The 15,077-nt window shown below is 37.1% G+C and overlaps 1 protein-coding gene across 3 annotated transcripts in view; it reads right to left on the bottom strand.

Annotated features, from left to right (window-relative positions):
- The window catches only part of inaE (inactivation no afterpotential E), a 28,014-nt gene extending 12,937 nt beyond the window's left edge, over nt 1-15,077 (bottom strand). The window contains exons 1-2 of one of the 3 annotated variants that reach the window (XM_069045046.1): nt 14,852-15,077; nt 8,779-9,188 (exon numbers count right to left, since the gene is read on the bottom strand). In XM_069045046.1, the coding sequence (XP_068901147.1) occupies nt 8,779-8,873 (95 nt within the window). In that variant the 5' untranslated portion in view covers nt 8,874-9,188; nt 14,852-15,077. Of the gene's footprint in view, nt 1-8,778; nt 9,189-9,712; nt 9,732-14,851 lie in introns of those variants that run through there. The other 2 variants (XM_069045045.1, XM_069045044.1) reach the window with 2 other exon arrangements.

Genomic DNA, 15,077 nt, shown 5'->3' with positions numbered 1-15,077 from the left:
GTGACCACACTACACGATTTATTGAGGGGGATTTAGGTGGATTGGATGTTGCATCGGGTTTTGGGAGATTTATTAAAACGAAAGTGGCTGCAATCAGGGGAAACAGGGACGGCATGGTGCTCTTTACGACCGTACAGACTAAATCGCGATGTGTGGTCAAGACTCAAAGAGAATACATTTTTCAAGTCTTGTACGAGGGTCACGTGAAAAGTTTACGACCTGATGATAAAACTTGGACATAGTGCTTGAGAAATTATCGACTGCTTTAAATATTTTGAAACATCTTTTCCCAATGACACTACGATTATAAAAGAAAATATCTCAGTGAAATGATTTCATCTGCTTTCAAATCCAAATACAGTAAAGTCCGGTTATAACGAACCCAGAAAATGTATCAAAATAAGTTCGCTATATCCGAGGTTCGCTATAATAGGTAAATTAAAGTAAAGTGTGTTTTTAATAGTTATTTTTTATTTTACATTTGAAATGAGATGAAGTAAATAAGTATTGAAAAATAACATGAATCCTTTGCAGAACGGTAATATACAGTGTGAACATAAAGTTTGGAACAAAATTCATAATAGCATTATGTATACCTATGTGATGTTTTTAAGAAAATTGCTCGGACAGGTCGATTTTATTTCGAAAAACCTGTGACGCCCAACTTGTTTAAATAACGTTATTGGTTTTTGAGCAATAACGTCATCACCAATGTTTTTTAAATGACAACCCCCTCTTTTTTTTTGAAAAAATGACAAACTTTACTTCAAAAAATTAATTTGATTCTTGATGTAAAAATTTTAATTGACCTCAAAAAAAAAAACAAACAAACACCAAGTTCAATGATAAAATTTAATTCAAATGTAGAAATTATCCCCCGCCAACCATTTGACACGAATCTGTTTGCGTCTCGTCCATATTGTGCAGACGGAAGATTTTGTTAAATTCATTTCGTGGCAAATATCACTTTGTTTAACACAACTTTGTATTTTTTGAATAATGTCGTACTTGTCTTTTAAGGTGAATCGAAAAGTAATCGGGGAAACCCCTCAAGAGTTCGTTATAAAAGGAAAATTGCCTCACATTTTAAGTCATATCTGGTTCACTATATCCGAAAGTTCGTTATAAGCGGGTTCGCTATAACCGGTAAAATAATACATGGAGCTTATGGAAAAATTTTCTTTGCTTGAAATATAGTACGTTATAACCGAGAGTTCGTTACAAACGGGTTCGCTATAACCGGACTTTACTGTATATGTTTGTCGCCTTGATTTTTTACTAAAACTTGCGTCGCACATGGTACACTGTTTTGTAAACACTTAAATGATATTCATATGACAATCACAGATCAGAATAAATCGACTGATTTACCAGTGAAACATGTTGCACCTCAAGGTTCTGTCCTTGTACCGAGTTTATTTATAATATAGGTATTACAACACTTTCTCCGGCGATGTCACAGTGCTTTTATCCCAGCCCAGAGACGTGATTCCTCAAGATCCTCGTGAAATTGTTAACTGCAGCTTAAACCTCATTTTTGACAATAAGTGGAAATTGGGCGAAGTTAAAACAACAGTGGAAATTTTATTTCTGGGGCGATATGACGCTGCTGCATGTCGCTCTTACTATTTTCACGAAAATAAAAGAAAAACATCGTGTTTCGAAAATAAAAATCTATTTTTATGGTTTAATGTAAACGGAATGTGTGTATTTTTTGTAGGAAAGCAAAAACTCCGATATTTTTCTAAAAACACTGCCCTAAATACCATCAAAATAAATTAGACACAATTTGGATTTAATCTGGTTTAGCATTCCTTACTTGATGGTTTAAAAATAATAAACTAAACGTAACATTTAATACAATATAATATTTTTTGCATATCGTAATGAAAGTGGCACTTTTTTACACGCAAAATCGTAGTGAAAGTAGCACTTTTTTACACGAAAAATTGTAGTGAAAGTAGTACTTTTTTGTATCATTTTATTCCATCTCCTTGGAGATGATTGTCAAAGCATACCTAATTTTTTTTTGTAATTTTTCATAAGTCCTTTTAGACCAAATTTCTCAACTTTTTTCGATATGCAAAAAAATAGTGTGTACAACACGTTATGAATGTCTCTTGTTTTCACTTATTTGCAATCTGCAAATTCGTGAAAAAAAGTATGACTTTCATAACTAGTTGTACAAATAACTATTTTTTATTTCCAACAAAACTAAAATACCAGGAAAACTCATTTTTCAAAATCAAACTTTTAATCTTCTCTAAAAAATTCTTAATAAGTACCTGAAGTTTTCTAATCTCTAATAGAGAAACTTGGCGGTTGTCAAACACAGCAAAAAGAAAAAGAAGAAAGAAACGCTTTTCACAAGGTACTTGCTCACAGTGTAGCTCTAATTCCAAAGTAATTTGCGTCTTGTGAATTTTGAGGTTAGAAACATTTTAAATAGAAAAGGAAGTTTTGTTTTTTGTAAACTATTATTTCAATTATTAATAGAATTGTTGCAAGTGATACGTTTCCTACTACAAGCATCAATTCACTCGTCTCTTCATATTGATTGTTTTAAGACTTGTCGTGTTATCTGATTACTGAATAGATTCGCGAGTATCAGTGCTTGCAACTTTTCCAAAGTGTCCACTGGAGACTCCAATCGATATCTCACATCTTCGATAAAATCACTGGTGCGTTTACGGTTCTCCAGTTGAATGCTGCAGGTTTCTTAAATAGAGCTACACTGTGAGCAACTGATTTGTAAAAAGCATTTTGCAGAATATGCACATTAGGAAAGAATCTTCTAAATGACTGCAAGCAAGGTTCGGCATAATAGTTCCATCTTCATTTTTTAAATTTCCATTTTTTAGTCAATGCCCTGTATCAATTTTTGTTAATTGATAAGTTAAACTGTAGTAGTTTAACAAGCGTTATATATAAAAGACATGCGTAATACATCCAAAAGCGACTTTGATGAGAATTTTTTGGACGTACTTACGTAATTTTGATATATGCCAAAATCAATTCTACTATTCCTGCTGATGATGCTCTGCTATTTCATCAAATCTCGCTCAACTCCATTCTTCCTATGTCAATAATAAATTGAAGCTTGTTGTTCTAAGTGTAAACACCGTTCACGTAATGGGAGGCCATGATTTATTTTTTTTACGTTGGACACACTGTTTAATTTCCGTCACTCAAGTGCCCGACTGCGGACCTATCAAAATAAACATAACATATTGCTGAATTTCCCGCGATGTCCGAGTATTCTTCTATTGTAAACTAGTAAAACTGACAACAATGCACTAGACATTGGCGCTATTTATAACCTCAAACTTAGAAAAACATAACCTAATTCAACAGACAGCTTTACCAACAAATTAAATGGAAAATCTCCATGACCTCCCATTATGCCAAAACAACGTGAATATTTTCCTACAGTGTGTTGCACATAAGATGAAGATTTTATCGATATTTTAAGGAGTAGAATTTAGAATTTGAATGTTTATATAGTCGTAAAACTTTATGAGTTGCATCTTTGAAATACTCAATTCAATTGTAAGTTGGAAACCCAGCCAACTGCGACCTCGCGAATCGCGAATGGAGCCAATTTTCGATATTTTGCTTCGCGTTGGCAATATCGTTAGAAATTATTATGAAAAGTTGTTCAGAATTCAATTTTACTCCCTCGTAACGAGTTTCAACGCAAAAATCGTATTTTGATTATTTTAATGATTTTCAATAGCTCTTTAATAGTAATCATAATAACCATTGTTGTTCTATATGCCAGTTCTGGAATCATCTTCTTCGAATTAATTAAAAGAATACATCAGTAGGTAATCGTATTTTTAATGTCATCATTAATATACATAAGGAAAATGGTCGGACACAGGCCGGGGCCTTGGGGAACCCCGTAATTTAGTTGAATATAATCAGAACTTTTAGAGTGTAAATTAACCAGTTGAGTTCTAGAAGATAAATAAGATAAGCCACAAGTTTATGTTTGAGAATGTCAAATGATAAGCAATCAAAAGTTTTGGAGACACCACAAAAAAAATGCGAGGTAATTATTTTTTCATTTTTTTCAATATGTGTGCTTCATTGTTTGTTTAAATTTTTGTTGAATAAATGTGTTTTTCTATTTTGCGTTTATAAAAAAGCTATTACAGCACTCAAAAGAGTGCGTTAATAGCTGATTTGAGTGCTGTAATAGACCAGTACAATTTACATTTTCAAGGTTGGTAACTTTCAATGCCAAACGCCACGTGTTATATTAAATACAGTTCCTATCATTATACTGTGAGGTGGTCCCTTTGTGTCAATTATGAAGAGTAGATTTTTCCGTAAAGTGATTTTTCTATCTAGCTTCCGTTGAAGCTTCATCCGTTAATGACGTCAAACGGAAAAGTATCCTGTCATCCCCGATACGAGAAGAGCTACAATTTCGATTTCCACTCAATAACGCCACAGAACCCAAACTTATCGCCCCCCGTGGCATTTTCCCAACACAAATCCACTTTTCCAAACGACGCTTAACACGTTTATCAGAGAAAATACTAAACGCAACCTCGGCCCCATCCTTTTATCCATCCAAAAATAATGCAGACATGACATTTGTGCAGATCTAAGACGCTACGTCTCATCCATATTAAGCAGCTCCGAACCGGTCCGGGGTAACCTCGCCTCCTTCAATTCCACCCTTTGCCGTAACTCCTCGCCTTATCCTTTTAACGGCTTCATTTTCAAGTGGCGTCGAAAGTTAATTTGGTCGTGTCGTGATCATGATGCAGTTGTGAAGTCGGTTAATCCGACATGCCCCACCTAGTGTGGGGGGCGGTTGGAGAGCTGCGGAGACTCCATGGAGCCAAACAGTGCAGAATTGGCAATGCATGAATAAACAAATGGTGAATGAGTGCGCAGTTTGCACTCCTTGGCATTTCTTAGTCGTCGATACGGAGCAGATGATCGATCGCTAAGTGGGGTGGTCTTTGTTTGGCGTGATGGTGGAGATAAAACACTGCCACCGAGCCGAACATTAAACAACTGTGTACACATCTCGCAATTAACTGCGAAAAATAAATACATTTCCAGGTTCGACTGCTCAGTGACACAGTCGTGCGGTGTTCGCTTTATTGCTATTTGTTTTCGAAGGAAAGATGGGCCCGTTGGGCTAAAAATACCACGCGATGTAATTTCGTTTCTATTTTTATAACGACTCATCCTAATAAATTCCCACTGTGTCATAAATCTTCTGGAGCATCCTTTATTGCAATTGATACACCACAGAGCTCTCTTTTTCATTTGATTTTACGTCCCCGTAAAGAGGAATATGATTTTTCCTGGTTCGTCTGGTTGTGTCGAGTGGCGCCACCGACACAAAACACTCCAAAGGGGAAGGTCTCGTGCGGTTGCGACTCCGCAAACACGAGATTAGTCATTACGATTAAAAGTTCGAGTTGTCTCGTTGATCGCTAATTTCATTCTCTTTCCTTTCAATAAATTCGCGAGCGATAATTCGACGCCGGGCCGGTTCCTTTAATTCGTAATTTGTCTTCCTTGGAGAATTGATTGTCTTGGAGTGACGTCTGCATTAACAAAGCTGCAAAATTTCTGGAATGTCTCGGGAAAACTGGAGTCATCATCGATTAATGTCACCGTGACAGATTCGGGGTCACGTCCTCTGCTGTAAAATGTCACAATATTGAACTGATACAAAAGTTAAATTGTGTTTTTATCAAATCATATTCGATGTTTTGTAATGTCTGTCGCCTGTAACAATTATTGGCAACATCGCCAATTTGTTCGGTAATTACACATGTTTCAATACCAATTGATATGAAACTCAAAAGATATGTCCAATTAGTTTTGTACAAATGTACGAATGGTTTCATAAATAATCGATTGAACTGCAACAAAAAATAATTTCAGAGTGGAGCGTCCGCACTGTACATTATGTTGGCAACAGTGGAAAGACTTTGAATACAAAGTGACAGACTCACTTTGTAACGAGATGTCGAACAAAACCAAATACAGCACTTGAGAGTTAAGCCCGCTTTCGTTCACTTGAATTGCATTCGCAATTCGCGTGAACGAAAGCTTTGCCTTCCGCACTCTTACTGTAAATAACTATTACTTGCTGGAATACGATATATTTTTGTAATCTCCTATTATCGAAATGGAACATTCAACAATGGGTGGATTTAGTTATTCAGTATGGGCCTGCAAGAATTAATTCCTTATGAATTAATTAATTACACGTGTAATCAGTTGTGTAGACTTGTTCGACCAGGAAGTGTAAATAAAGGAATGTCAACTCTAGGCACCGACTGGAGCACAACCCACAAACATCGTTAACAAGATTGTCTTAATAGTCAGAAGTCCTTTTAGTACATGCCAAAATATCGCTAAAAAGGACTACATATGCATCCTTACAAAATAACTAGTGCCCATCAACTTTTATTGATTGATCCGCTAGGTCGCGTTGAATATTCCAACTGGTTCCAAAATAATTTAAACGATAATTTATTTTTTTTTACTGATGAAGCGTGGTTTCATCTATATAGTCATCATTTAAAAGTTGTGGTGCGGGTTTTAACACTATCATCTCTGGAGAAAGATGCCGGTAAAAGAGTTTGGAACTGTTCATCGATCAGTTTGATGAAGACCTTCGATTTTGATATTTTCAACAGGATGTAGCCACAACACACCGAGCAGGTGTAACGCTATCTTATCTACAACATTATGGGCATGGTGTAATAAATATGGGATCGCGTTCTGCGTTTCCACCGCGATCTTCTGATCTAACACAATGGACTTTACCTCGGATTTTACAAAATTTGGATATTTGAAGGACCAAGTGTTGAACAACGGATTAAAGCCTACAGGAAGATTATTATATTACTGCCGAAATAGTGGGCAGACAATGTGGCGAAACATTATTGAACATTCCCGAAGAATAATAAGTAATCAAGCGTCTGGAACCCAGCAGTGAACATTTTTTCTTTGAGAACAATGCTTGTTTTTGTGCTAGTCGTCAACTGAACAAACGAAATGTGTTGTGGGATGACCTGATTTCGCGACAATTTTGTTATTTTAAATTGCATACATTGCTTTAAACCCCTTGTTTTTAGGCAACCAAGTAATCACATCAATTTACCTTGAGCATATGTAAAATAGAATAATACTGCTACAAGTGCTACGCTATGTACGTAGGTGTCAAATTTCACAGTTATCTACGATGCAAGAAATATTTATAATAACCTTGCACCACCCCCAAACTGGATTTGGTTGAACCCTGTCAGTTTTTTACATTTTGAAATCAGGCTTCAATTTGCCCAAGCAGTAATACTAACTGGCACAGCCTTACACAACCGCAATCTCTTCGTTTGACAGTCGTATTTATTTTCAATTTGAATGTTGCCTTCGTGATTATCGCCGCCATCTAAGCGATAGTTCTTGAGGAGATGCTAATAAACAAGATGAAAGGCATCGTGATGAGGCGACGTGGAAAAGGGCAAAAAGTGGGGTGGAGGAGAATTCCGGGGGTTGAATATCGATTCGGTGTCGGTGCGGGCCGCCCCACTCAACTGGACCAAGTTTCAATGAAATCCGTCGATGATTAACGCGAACACATTCTTAACCCGTAGTGAGGTTCGACGTCGGACCGGCGCCGTTTTTGCATTGTTGGATTTAATTACGGGGGTGCACTCTCTGTTAAAACAAAGATAAGAAGGGAGACATCCCCAGGACAAATGCAAACACTTGTGAGATTTTCTCTCCCCTCTGTTCGCAATCAAGACGATAAATTCGACTCGTACGGAAATAATTCAGCGTATTGGATCTTCTAATGTCGCTTAATAATTCACATCTACCATCGATCAAAGTGTGAAGGGGACTTGGCGCACCGAGGGCTGAACGCAATAAATCGAAAAGTGTGACTCACATTATTACCGACTGGCTTTACGGCCGACCGTAACATTTACATATTTGCGCGGAGGTGTTGAGAAAGAAACAGATCGAACGATTTTTCATACCCGCGAAGGCCTTGAGTGACCGCAGGAGCCGCCATTAACACGACCACCCGACCTTTGACCTTTTCACACGCTGCACCAGTTCGTTCGATAGCAGTCCTGGCGGCGGTTCTGCATCCAGGATGAAAGAGCCACGGATGGATGGTGGAACAATAAACTCGGTCATTTCGTTTCGTCTATTGTGCCCTTTTAATGGGTATATCCGCATTGTTTGGGATTTAGTTCCTTTTAAACGACCGTTGTGCGGATTTCGGATTTAAAGTATCCGGCTTGAAGGACCACTACTCGGAATGGCACCAGGCGATTCAACTTGCGGCAACACAATTTCACGCCAGCTTTCCACATCACTTGCTGACAAAACTCGATCTGCCAAATTTGTAATTTGCTCTTATTAACCCATTTCGTTTAATGGTTCAATTAAAATCGAGTTAATTGAATTTAGTAGGTGATCAATCGATGCCGAAACGTCCGTTAAATAAGTTAGATGTAATGCCAATTTTGCAAATTGGATCCCGCTTACGTAATTTCCTGATGATCATCTGTTATCTGAGATGACATAAGTTCCGAGGAAGCTTTATCGCTATCACTGGACTCTCATGACTCAGAGATTACTGCAGTTCTTGACACACCAATCAAATTACATTCTAGATCTGCTTCAGTGTGTTGAAGAAACAAACAATTCTGCTCGGTTGCTGGTCCAGATTTGGGTCCCATCGAAAATGAGTGGGCACAACTTTTGAAAAGATTTTCAACTCACCAGATCAGGTGGACGGTGAAGAGAAAAACCCCTGGCACGACCAAATCGTCCGATCCAACACTCCATCGCCTCCTGAAGACGACAATTCCTGGCATATTACCGAACCTGTGGTGCTCTACGCTACGCCACGCTCCATTCCATCATCGTCCCACGTACCAACAATCACTACATCTCACTCTAGTCCAGGTGGAATTCTAGTTTTAGGCACCGTCATGTCTATGTATCACGATCGACGAACCATGAAAGCATTCCCGATGATCATAACACTCACTCCGGAAGATAATCACAAGTTCTTCGAAAACAATCGCTTGTTTTACACTGGTACGGTGTTATCGAATGCTTGGTGGGCACCACACGATGACTGGACTTGGAAAGCGTTACCTTGGAAGTGTCCCAGTTTGGAGATGTGTCTGCAAACGATACACTAGTGTTATAAAAATAATGTCCTCAAGTTTAAATGATGATGATAAAAATTATCAGTAACATCCTAGCCGAAACAGTGTATCCGGCTTGCTAACGCCATGTTTCTAACGAATGTTAATATAAACGATAAGGTCATATTCGAACGATAATCAACTACTAAAATATTGTGTTCAATCTGTAATGTATGGCGTAAACATGTGTTTGAATCAATAGTAGAGTTGTTTCGTTTTGCTCTTATCACGTCTTTATCGATATGATTCGCAAACAGCTGGCCAAAATCTGAACTGCAAAAAGATTATCTTTATTCTCAGATTTAAAGACGATGATTAATCCGGAGCTGTTGCTAATGAAATAAAATTTAATCGCAACGCGACGAGAGTGCTTTAAAAGTCAAGAAGTGCCGCAACAAATTTTCTGTATTTTCACAACAGAGAAATTGTTTCCAGACGTACATTTAAAATTAGAAGATGTAATATTTTCTGTGGGGAGACGTAAATCAACCTTTATCCACCTTCTTTTCTCCAGAAATATCTTTCTTTGTGTTTAATGGAATGTGAACGCTTTCCAGTTGTTTTGATGTTTCGTACAGAGTCGAGAAAAGTTGGGATCAATTGACAAACTCCAGAATGTAGTCCTAATATTAAATATTTGACGGTGTTCGTTCAAATTTCCCGTCAAAGTTGGCACTGAAAGTCGATTGTGAACGCACCACTTTTCAGTCTCTCAACTTACAAATTAAAAACACAAACGAGGCAAAAAGTGAGGTTAGATTTGAACAGCTGTAATCCGCGGTGCGTTCACGCCGGAACACCCGACATAAACTCGTGATATGATTGATAATCGATGATACGACTCGCGCAACTGGAGCAGCACATTAACTCGTCCTAGGGACTGGTTGATTCTGCAGTTCGCTTTCGCTCGTAGATATAATCGATGGTAATGATACCACTTGTTATGTTATGGCTGAAAATGGTTTGTCATTTTTTGAAAAACCTCTTAATTATATTTTTACCATTCGTTCACTGTATACTAATTGGGTCGTGAATAATAAGATATGTGAGTGCTCACCTTGACTCACAATTTACTAATTTGTTAATCAAAAATTCTTAGAACTAACCTCAGTACGGGTTTACGGCTGTTTATTTATTCAGTCTCGTTCTGTTACTTTTGGAGATTGTTAAATGATGTTGTTTGTCATCATCAGGTTAAAGAAAACAGAAATAAACGTCAATTCCTGTTAATTATCAATTGCTCCAATTAAGCTCGATTGACTGGTGAATCAATGAATATTACGGAGTCAATACAAATGTGGGAGACCGCGTTTGTTAAAATGGAAGTTCTTCGCCTTTGTACAAAGAAAATATTGTTAAAAATAACAGCATTAGTGGTCAAACTAAAAATAGCGTAAACGAAGAGAGACTTCAAAATGTAGTAGGTTTGCCAGGACAGGTTCTATACTCTGTTCGCTTGCGCAATATACTAGTCACGTGCACACCACGCGACCAGCTGCCGAATAATCTCGTTGCGAAAGACTCCAGATGCGTAACGTGGATTTCTGAAATTCGCAACTAATTAAAATCGATGAACAACTACTTTGATGCTCATGAAATGATTTTGAAATTGTTTTATTTCCATTAATTATGAAATTTTTCCGTGCTCGCTTCTCGACTGGAGATAATTCCATCATAACTGAATCAACAAAACGAATAATTAATTGCACGACACTGGCACCGAACTTTCCACCGAGATGAACGTGGCGAAGCCTTGTTTGCATGCGCTTTGTGTCTTTTGTCATTGCATCACGTGATTTTATTACCATACAGCTTGTGAATGGGGTAAAGTCTAAAGACCACGCATATACCTACAGATGGTGCTACAAATCTTTATTAAGGAATATTTATTTTACGTAATGTATTACTTGTTATTTCTTTTAACATATATTTTTGTTAAATATGTCGGTTGGAACACTTTTCAAACATTTATTGTATCATCTAAAAATACAACTACAGCTCAGACAAAAAATGCCGTAGCCCTAACAGTTTTTAATTTTCCATCGCTCTCCAAAATTAATTTATTTAATTTAATACTTTCCTATGAATCCTTAAGATTAGCCTGACACATAGTCCTTATTTCAACTCACCAATCCACTAATCCAACTTTGCCATTTGTACAACAATAATGTACAATGTACAAAACATGACTTTTTTGATGAGGCTTGGTTTCACCATTATGGTGTGGTGGACTCTCAAATCCACAGAACTTGGTCAACATATAATCCCCACAATGTTATTGAGGTGCCATTGCATCCAATTAAAATTCATTGTAATGTCTCAAGGGTGAATCATTGGCCCAATCTTCTTTAATGAAACTATTAACGCCCAAACAAACCAAAAACTCTTTTTTGGACCATTTGTACATCAACTGGCTGTGATGTGGAACTAACAAACGACTACTTCGGACAAGATTCAGCTAGTTCTCACACGGCATGAACAATAATTAATTATTTAGAGGAATTCTTTCTAGGCCGATTCTGATCGCCTGACTGGACTAATCTTGATTTCTTTTTGTCCACGTATTTAAAAGAAAGATTGCTTAAATATTTGATGAAGAATTTGCAAGAACTGCAACAAGCAATTGAAAATGCCGCAGTAAATGTGCGACCTGAAACATTGACCAAAGTTTTATTATTACAATAGTTTAAACAGAAGAGTTCAATGTTGTTTGCAGCAACATGGACGTCATTTCGAATATTTTCTCTAATCGCTTATTTTTATATGTTTGTTAACATGTACAGTTTTTATTTCCCAATTAATTCAATGAATTCGCATCAAACACGAAATTGCCATGTGTAAAAAAACGTCATAACTTTTTACAGTCGCTTGATATTTAAAAGCTATCCGCCATATAGGTTGAAAGGGATAATGCTGATGTTTTTCTTGCATTTGCATCGACTAATGAGATTCGAGTCCATTGCTGCACACCAGAAGCAAAACAGTAATAAAAACATACTGATTCTGTGCCACCAAAGAAGACAACGTTAGTTTTGCCTGCAGGAAAGGTTAGGTCTAGGATGTCAAATGGATAATATTGATTAACGGTCTCCAAAAGCTCAAACGATAAGGGCAGAGTTACCACAATTTTTGAAATGAGGAATTCATGAAACAAGGTTTGGTTTTAAACGGAATTCTAGTGTAGGATAAGATATTTTATCCATTTTGGGGATTTTTTTTTAAATAAGTATGAAACTTTACTGTGGGTCTTTCGTGCATGAATGTTTCGACATAGTATCTACATTTTCTCAAATAAATAAAATCGCAATTAAAGCGATTCAGTACATCTGCGAAAAAGAACGTTCCTAAATGGCTGCCATCTCAGAAAGAGAAACGAAAATGTCTATAAGAGAATGTATAATCAAGAGTCGTGTGGAATTGTGCAGCTCTATAATTTTATTGTGTCGAACTATGTTGATCCGTTGAAGCTGTCAAATCAGATGTCAACAGTCAAATGTCAAATTATGTCAGTTGTCAGTTCGACGTCGTAGTTGTTTTGCTTGTGATTTCCTTAAGTTCTTCTAAATTGTAATTACTTTTCATCTTACAACAGTCTTTATTAAAAACCTGTCATCAATGGATTTACATAACCTCTGTTTTCGTACCACAATATGCTACAGAACGACAAAAATCAAATATATTCGAATTCCACAGGACCCTTGATGTACACTTCTATTCAATAAAAAGTGGTACAAGTGGTGCACTCAATTTTAGGAATATTTTGCTAATGTAACTTCTTTTTAGCGTTAAAACGCTACATAACACTAACAGAAAACGTTACCGTCAAGTTCCCAATATCCCATAATTTTTACAACAGTATTCTTATTTTTATGAATTTTTTTAAAGTTAATATTTAATTAGCTGTACCACTTTTTAATGAATAGAAGTGTACGTACGTTCTTTTATAGACAACTAATCGGTTAAGTACATCTGTCATATCTGTCACGGCAGCCATTTTAAAAAACCTGATTTCGAAAAAATGCGTTTCAAGATTTCTGTGTCTACCATTTTACTGAAGATTTTCTACAGACGTTTTCGAAATCCAATTTTTTTAGAAAAAGCTATTAGAACTTTTTTTCCAAATTTCTACAATACTGTAGCCAAAAGAAAGTATTTTTGAGTCAAAATAACGCACATGCCTGTACGAGTGTCGGTGTAGCTTCCATGGCAAAAATTCGCTGCCACATCCGCATTATTCGCCTGATTTAGCTCCATTTGTCTTCATCTATATCTATCCTCAAATCTCAAAAAACCTCTTGGTAACAAACGAGTTTCCCGAGACAATGAGTTTCTTTCACCTTTCAGGCCAAAACTTGCGTGCCCATAACTCTTCCTTCATTGTTCTTCCTAACAATAATTCTATCGAATTTTCTAGTGTCGACTAAAGTTATTCAACTTCTTCAATTGTGCAAATAATTAGTAACCAACCCCATTATTACGCTGCCGAGTTGTACTTGTAACGAACTAAAATTATCTATGCATATTTGTTGTCGTCATGTGAATAAATTCCTAGTAACGTCTGTTACGATTACACATTTTTCGAGTTATTTTTAACACAACGATGACTTAAATGAGTATTGTTACTTAAGTATGTACTCTAAATCTCCTCTCGTTATGCTTTCCACTAAATTCTAATAAACCAACCATTTGATACATGACGTTACAAGTCCCAACTGTCTACTTTCTTTATGATACGAGTCTTATAAGAAGCATTTTGTAGCACGCACGGGTTTAGAGCACGACGAGCTTGCGAGGAGTAAGTGCTACAAAATGCCTTATAAATGAGACCTCAGAAATGAAATCTCAGTTTTAAGATTTGGGGAATTTTGTGGTGGTTGGTAACACAAATGTTTACAGTGGAACATTTGAAAGTTCAGTTTGAAGTTATTGCTATATCGTTTGTTTAGCGTGATTTGACATTGAAAGTTACCAATTTTGAAAATGTAAATTGTGCTGGTCTATTACAGCACTCAAATCAGCAATTAACGCACTCTTTTGAGTGCTGTAATAGCTTTGTTATAAACGCAAAATAGAAAAACAATCTTTTAGCAAAATATGTCTGTTCAGTTCCATGGTGGTGATAATTGACAAATGAGGTCAGGCCACTTTTGCAGTGTTATCAATAACTGACTCACGAACGACAGAATTTGACCTCGACAACAGTTTTTAAGGTGTCGCCACAAAAATAACTTCCCGACTTGTCACATTTCACCCTCCACGATAACATTTGTCAGGACAGGTGTAAAGTGTCTGGTGATTGCCAAAGACGTTCCGCTTAAAAGGTGTTACAAGGATTGAAGAGTCACGTTGCAACTTGGCCACAAAGGCCTCGATTCCTGTAAATTTTTTACAAGTTGCCACGAATTTATTTATTTATTGGGAAGTGTTTACGGTGCCAGCGGGGTCCTTCTCCGCAAGCGAGACAATAAAAAAATCTAAATCCGTTCAAGGATTCGAACGAAGATGTTCCATACGGGGCATCCGGCGACTTGGGGGTGGCGTTCCGTCACAGCCGACCGCCCCATCGTGCAACGATCACCGACCCACCCCTACGTTCGCACACCCCAATTACAACAAATTTGCATAAAATTGATATTTACCTGGTTCGTGTCTATTTACAAGCGGCACAATTTTGCCGACGGATATAAAAATGACGCGCACTGCTCACACAGAAGTTTCAGTTCCGGGTTCGGAAAAAATAGGATGTCGATGCGATTTTTTTATTTTTGTGTGCCAATCAAGTTACCATCTCGCCCGTCATTTCCGCACTATAACGCATCGCCTACTAAGACGTCTGTGTCAGCGAGGCGTCTGCCGGTTGAATGG

This window comes from Tenebrio molitor, chromosome 4, assembly GCF_963966145.1.
Source record: "Tenebrio molitor chromosome 4, icTenMoli1.1, whole genome shotgun sequence".
In the NCBI taxonomy this organism is placed as follows: domain Eukaryota; kingdom Metazoa; phylum Arthropoda; class Insecta; order Coleoptera; family Tenebrionidae; genus Tenebrio; species Tenebrio molitor.
Note: the sequence above shows the minus strand (reverse complement) of the source record. Positions and strands in the feature narration are given on the sequence as shown.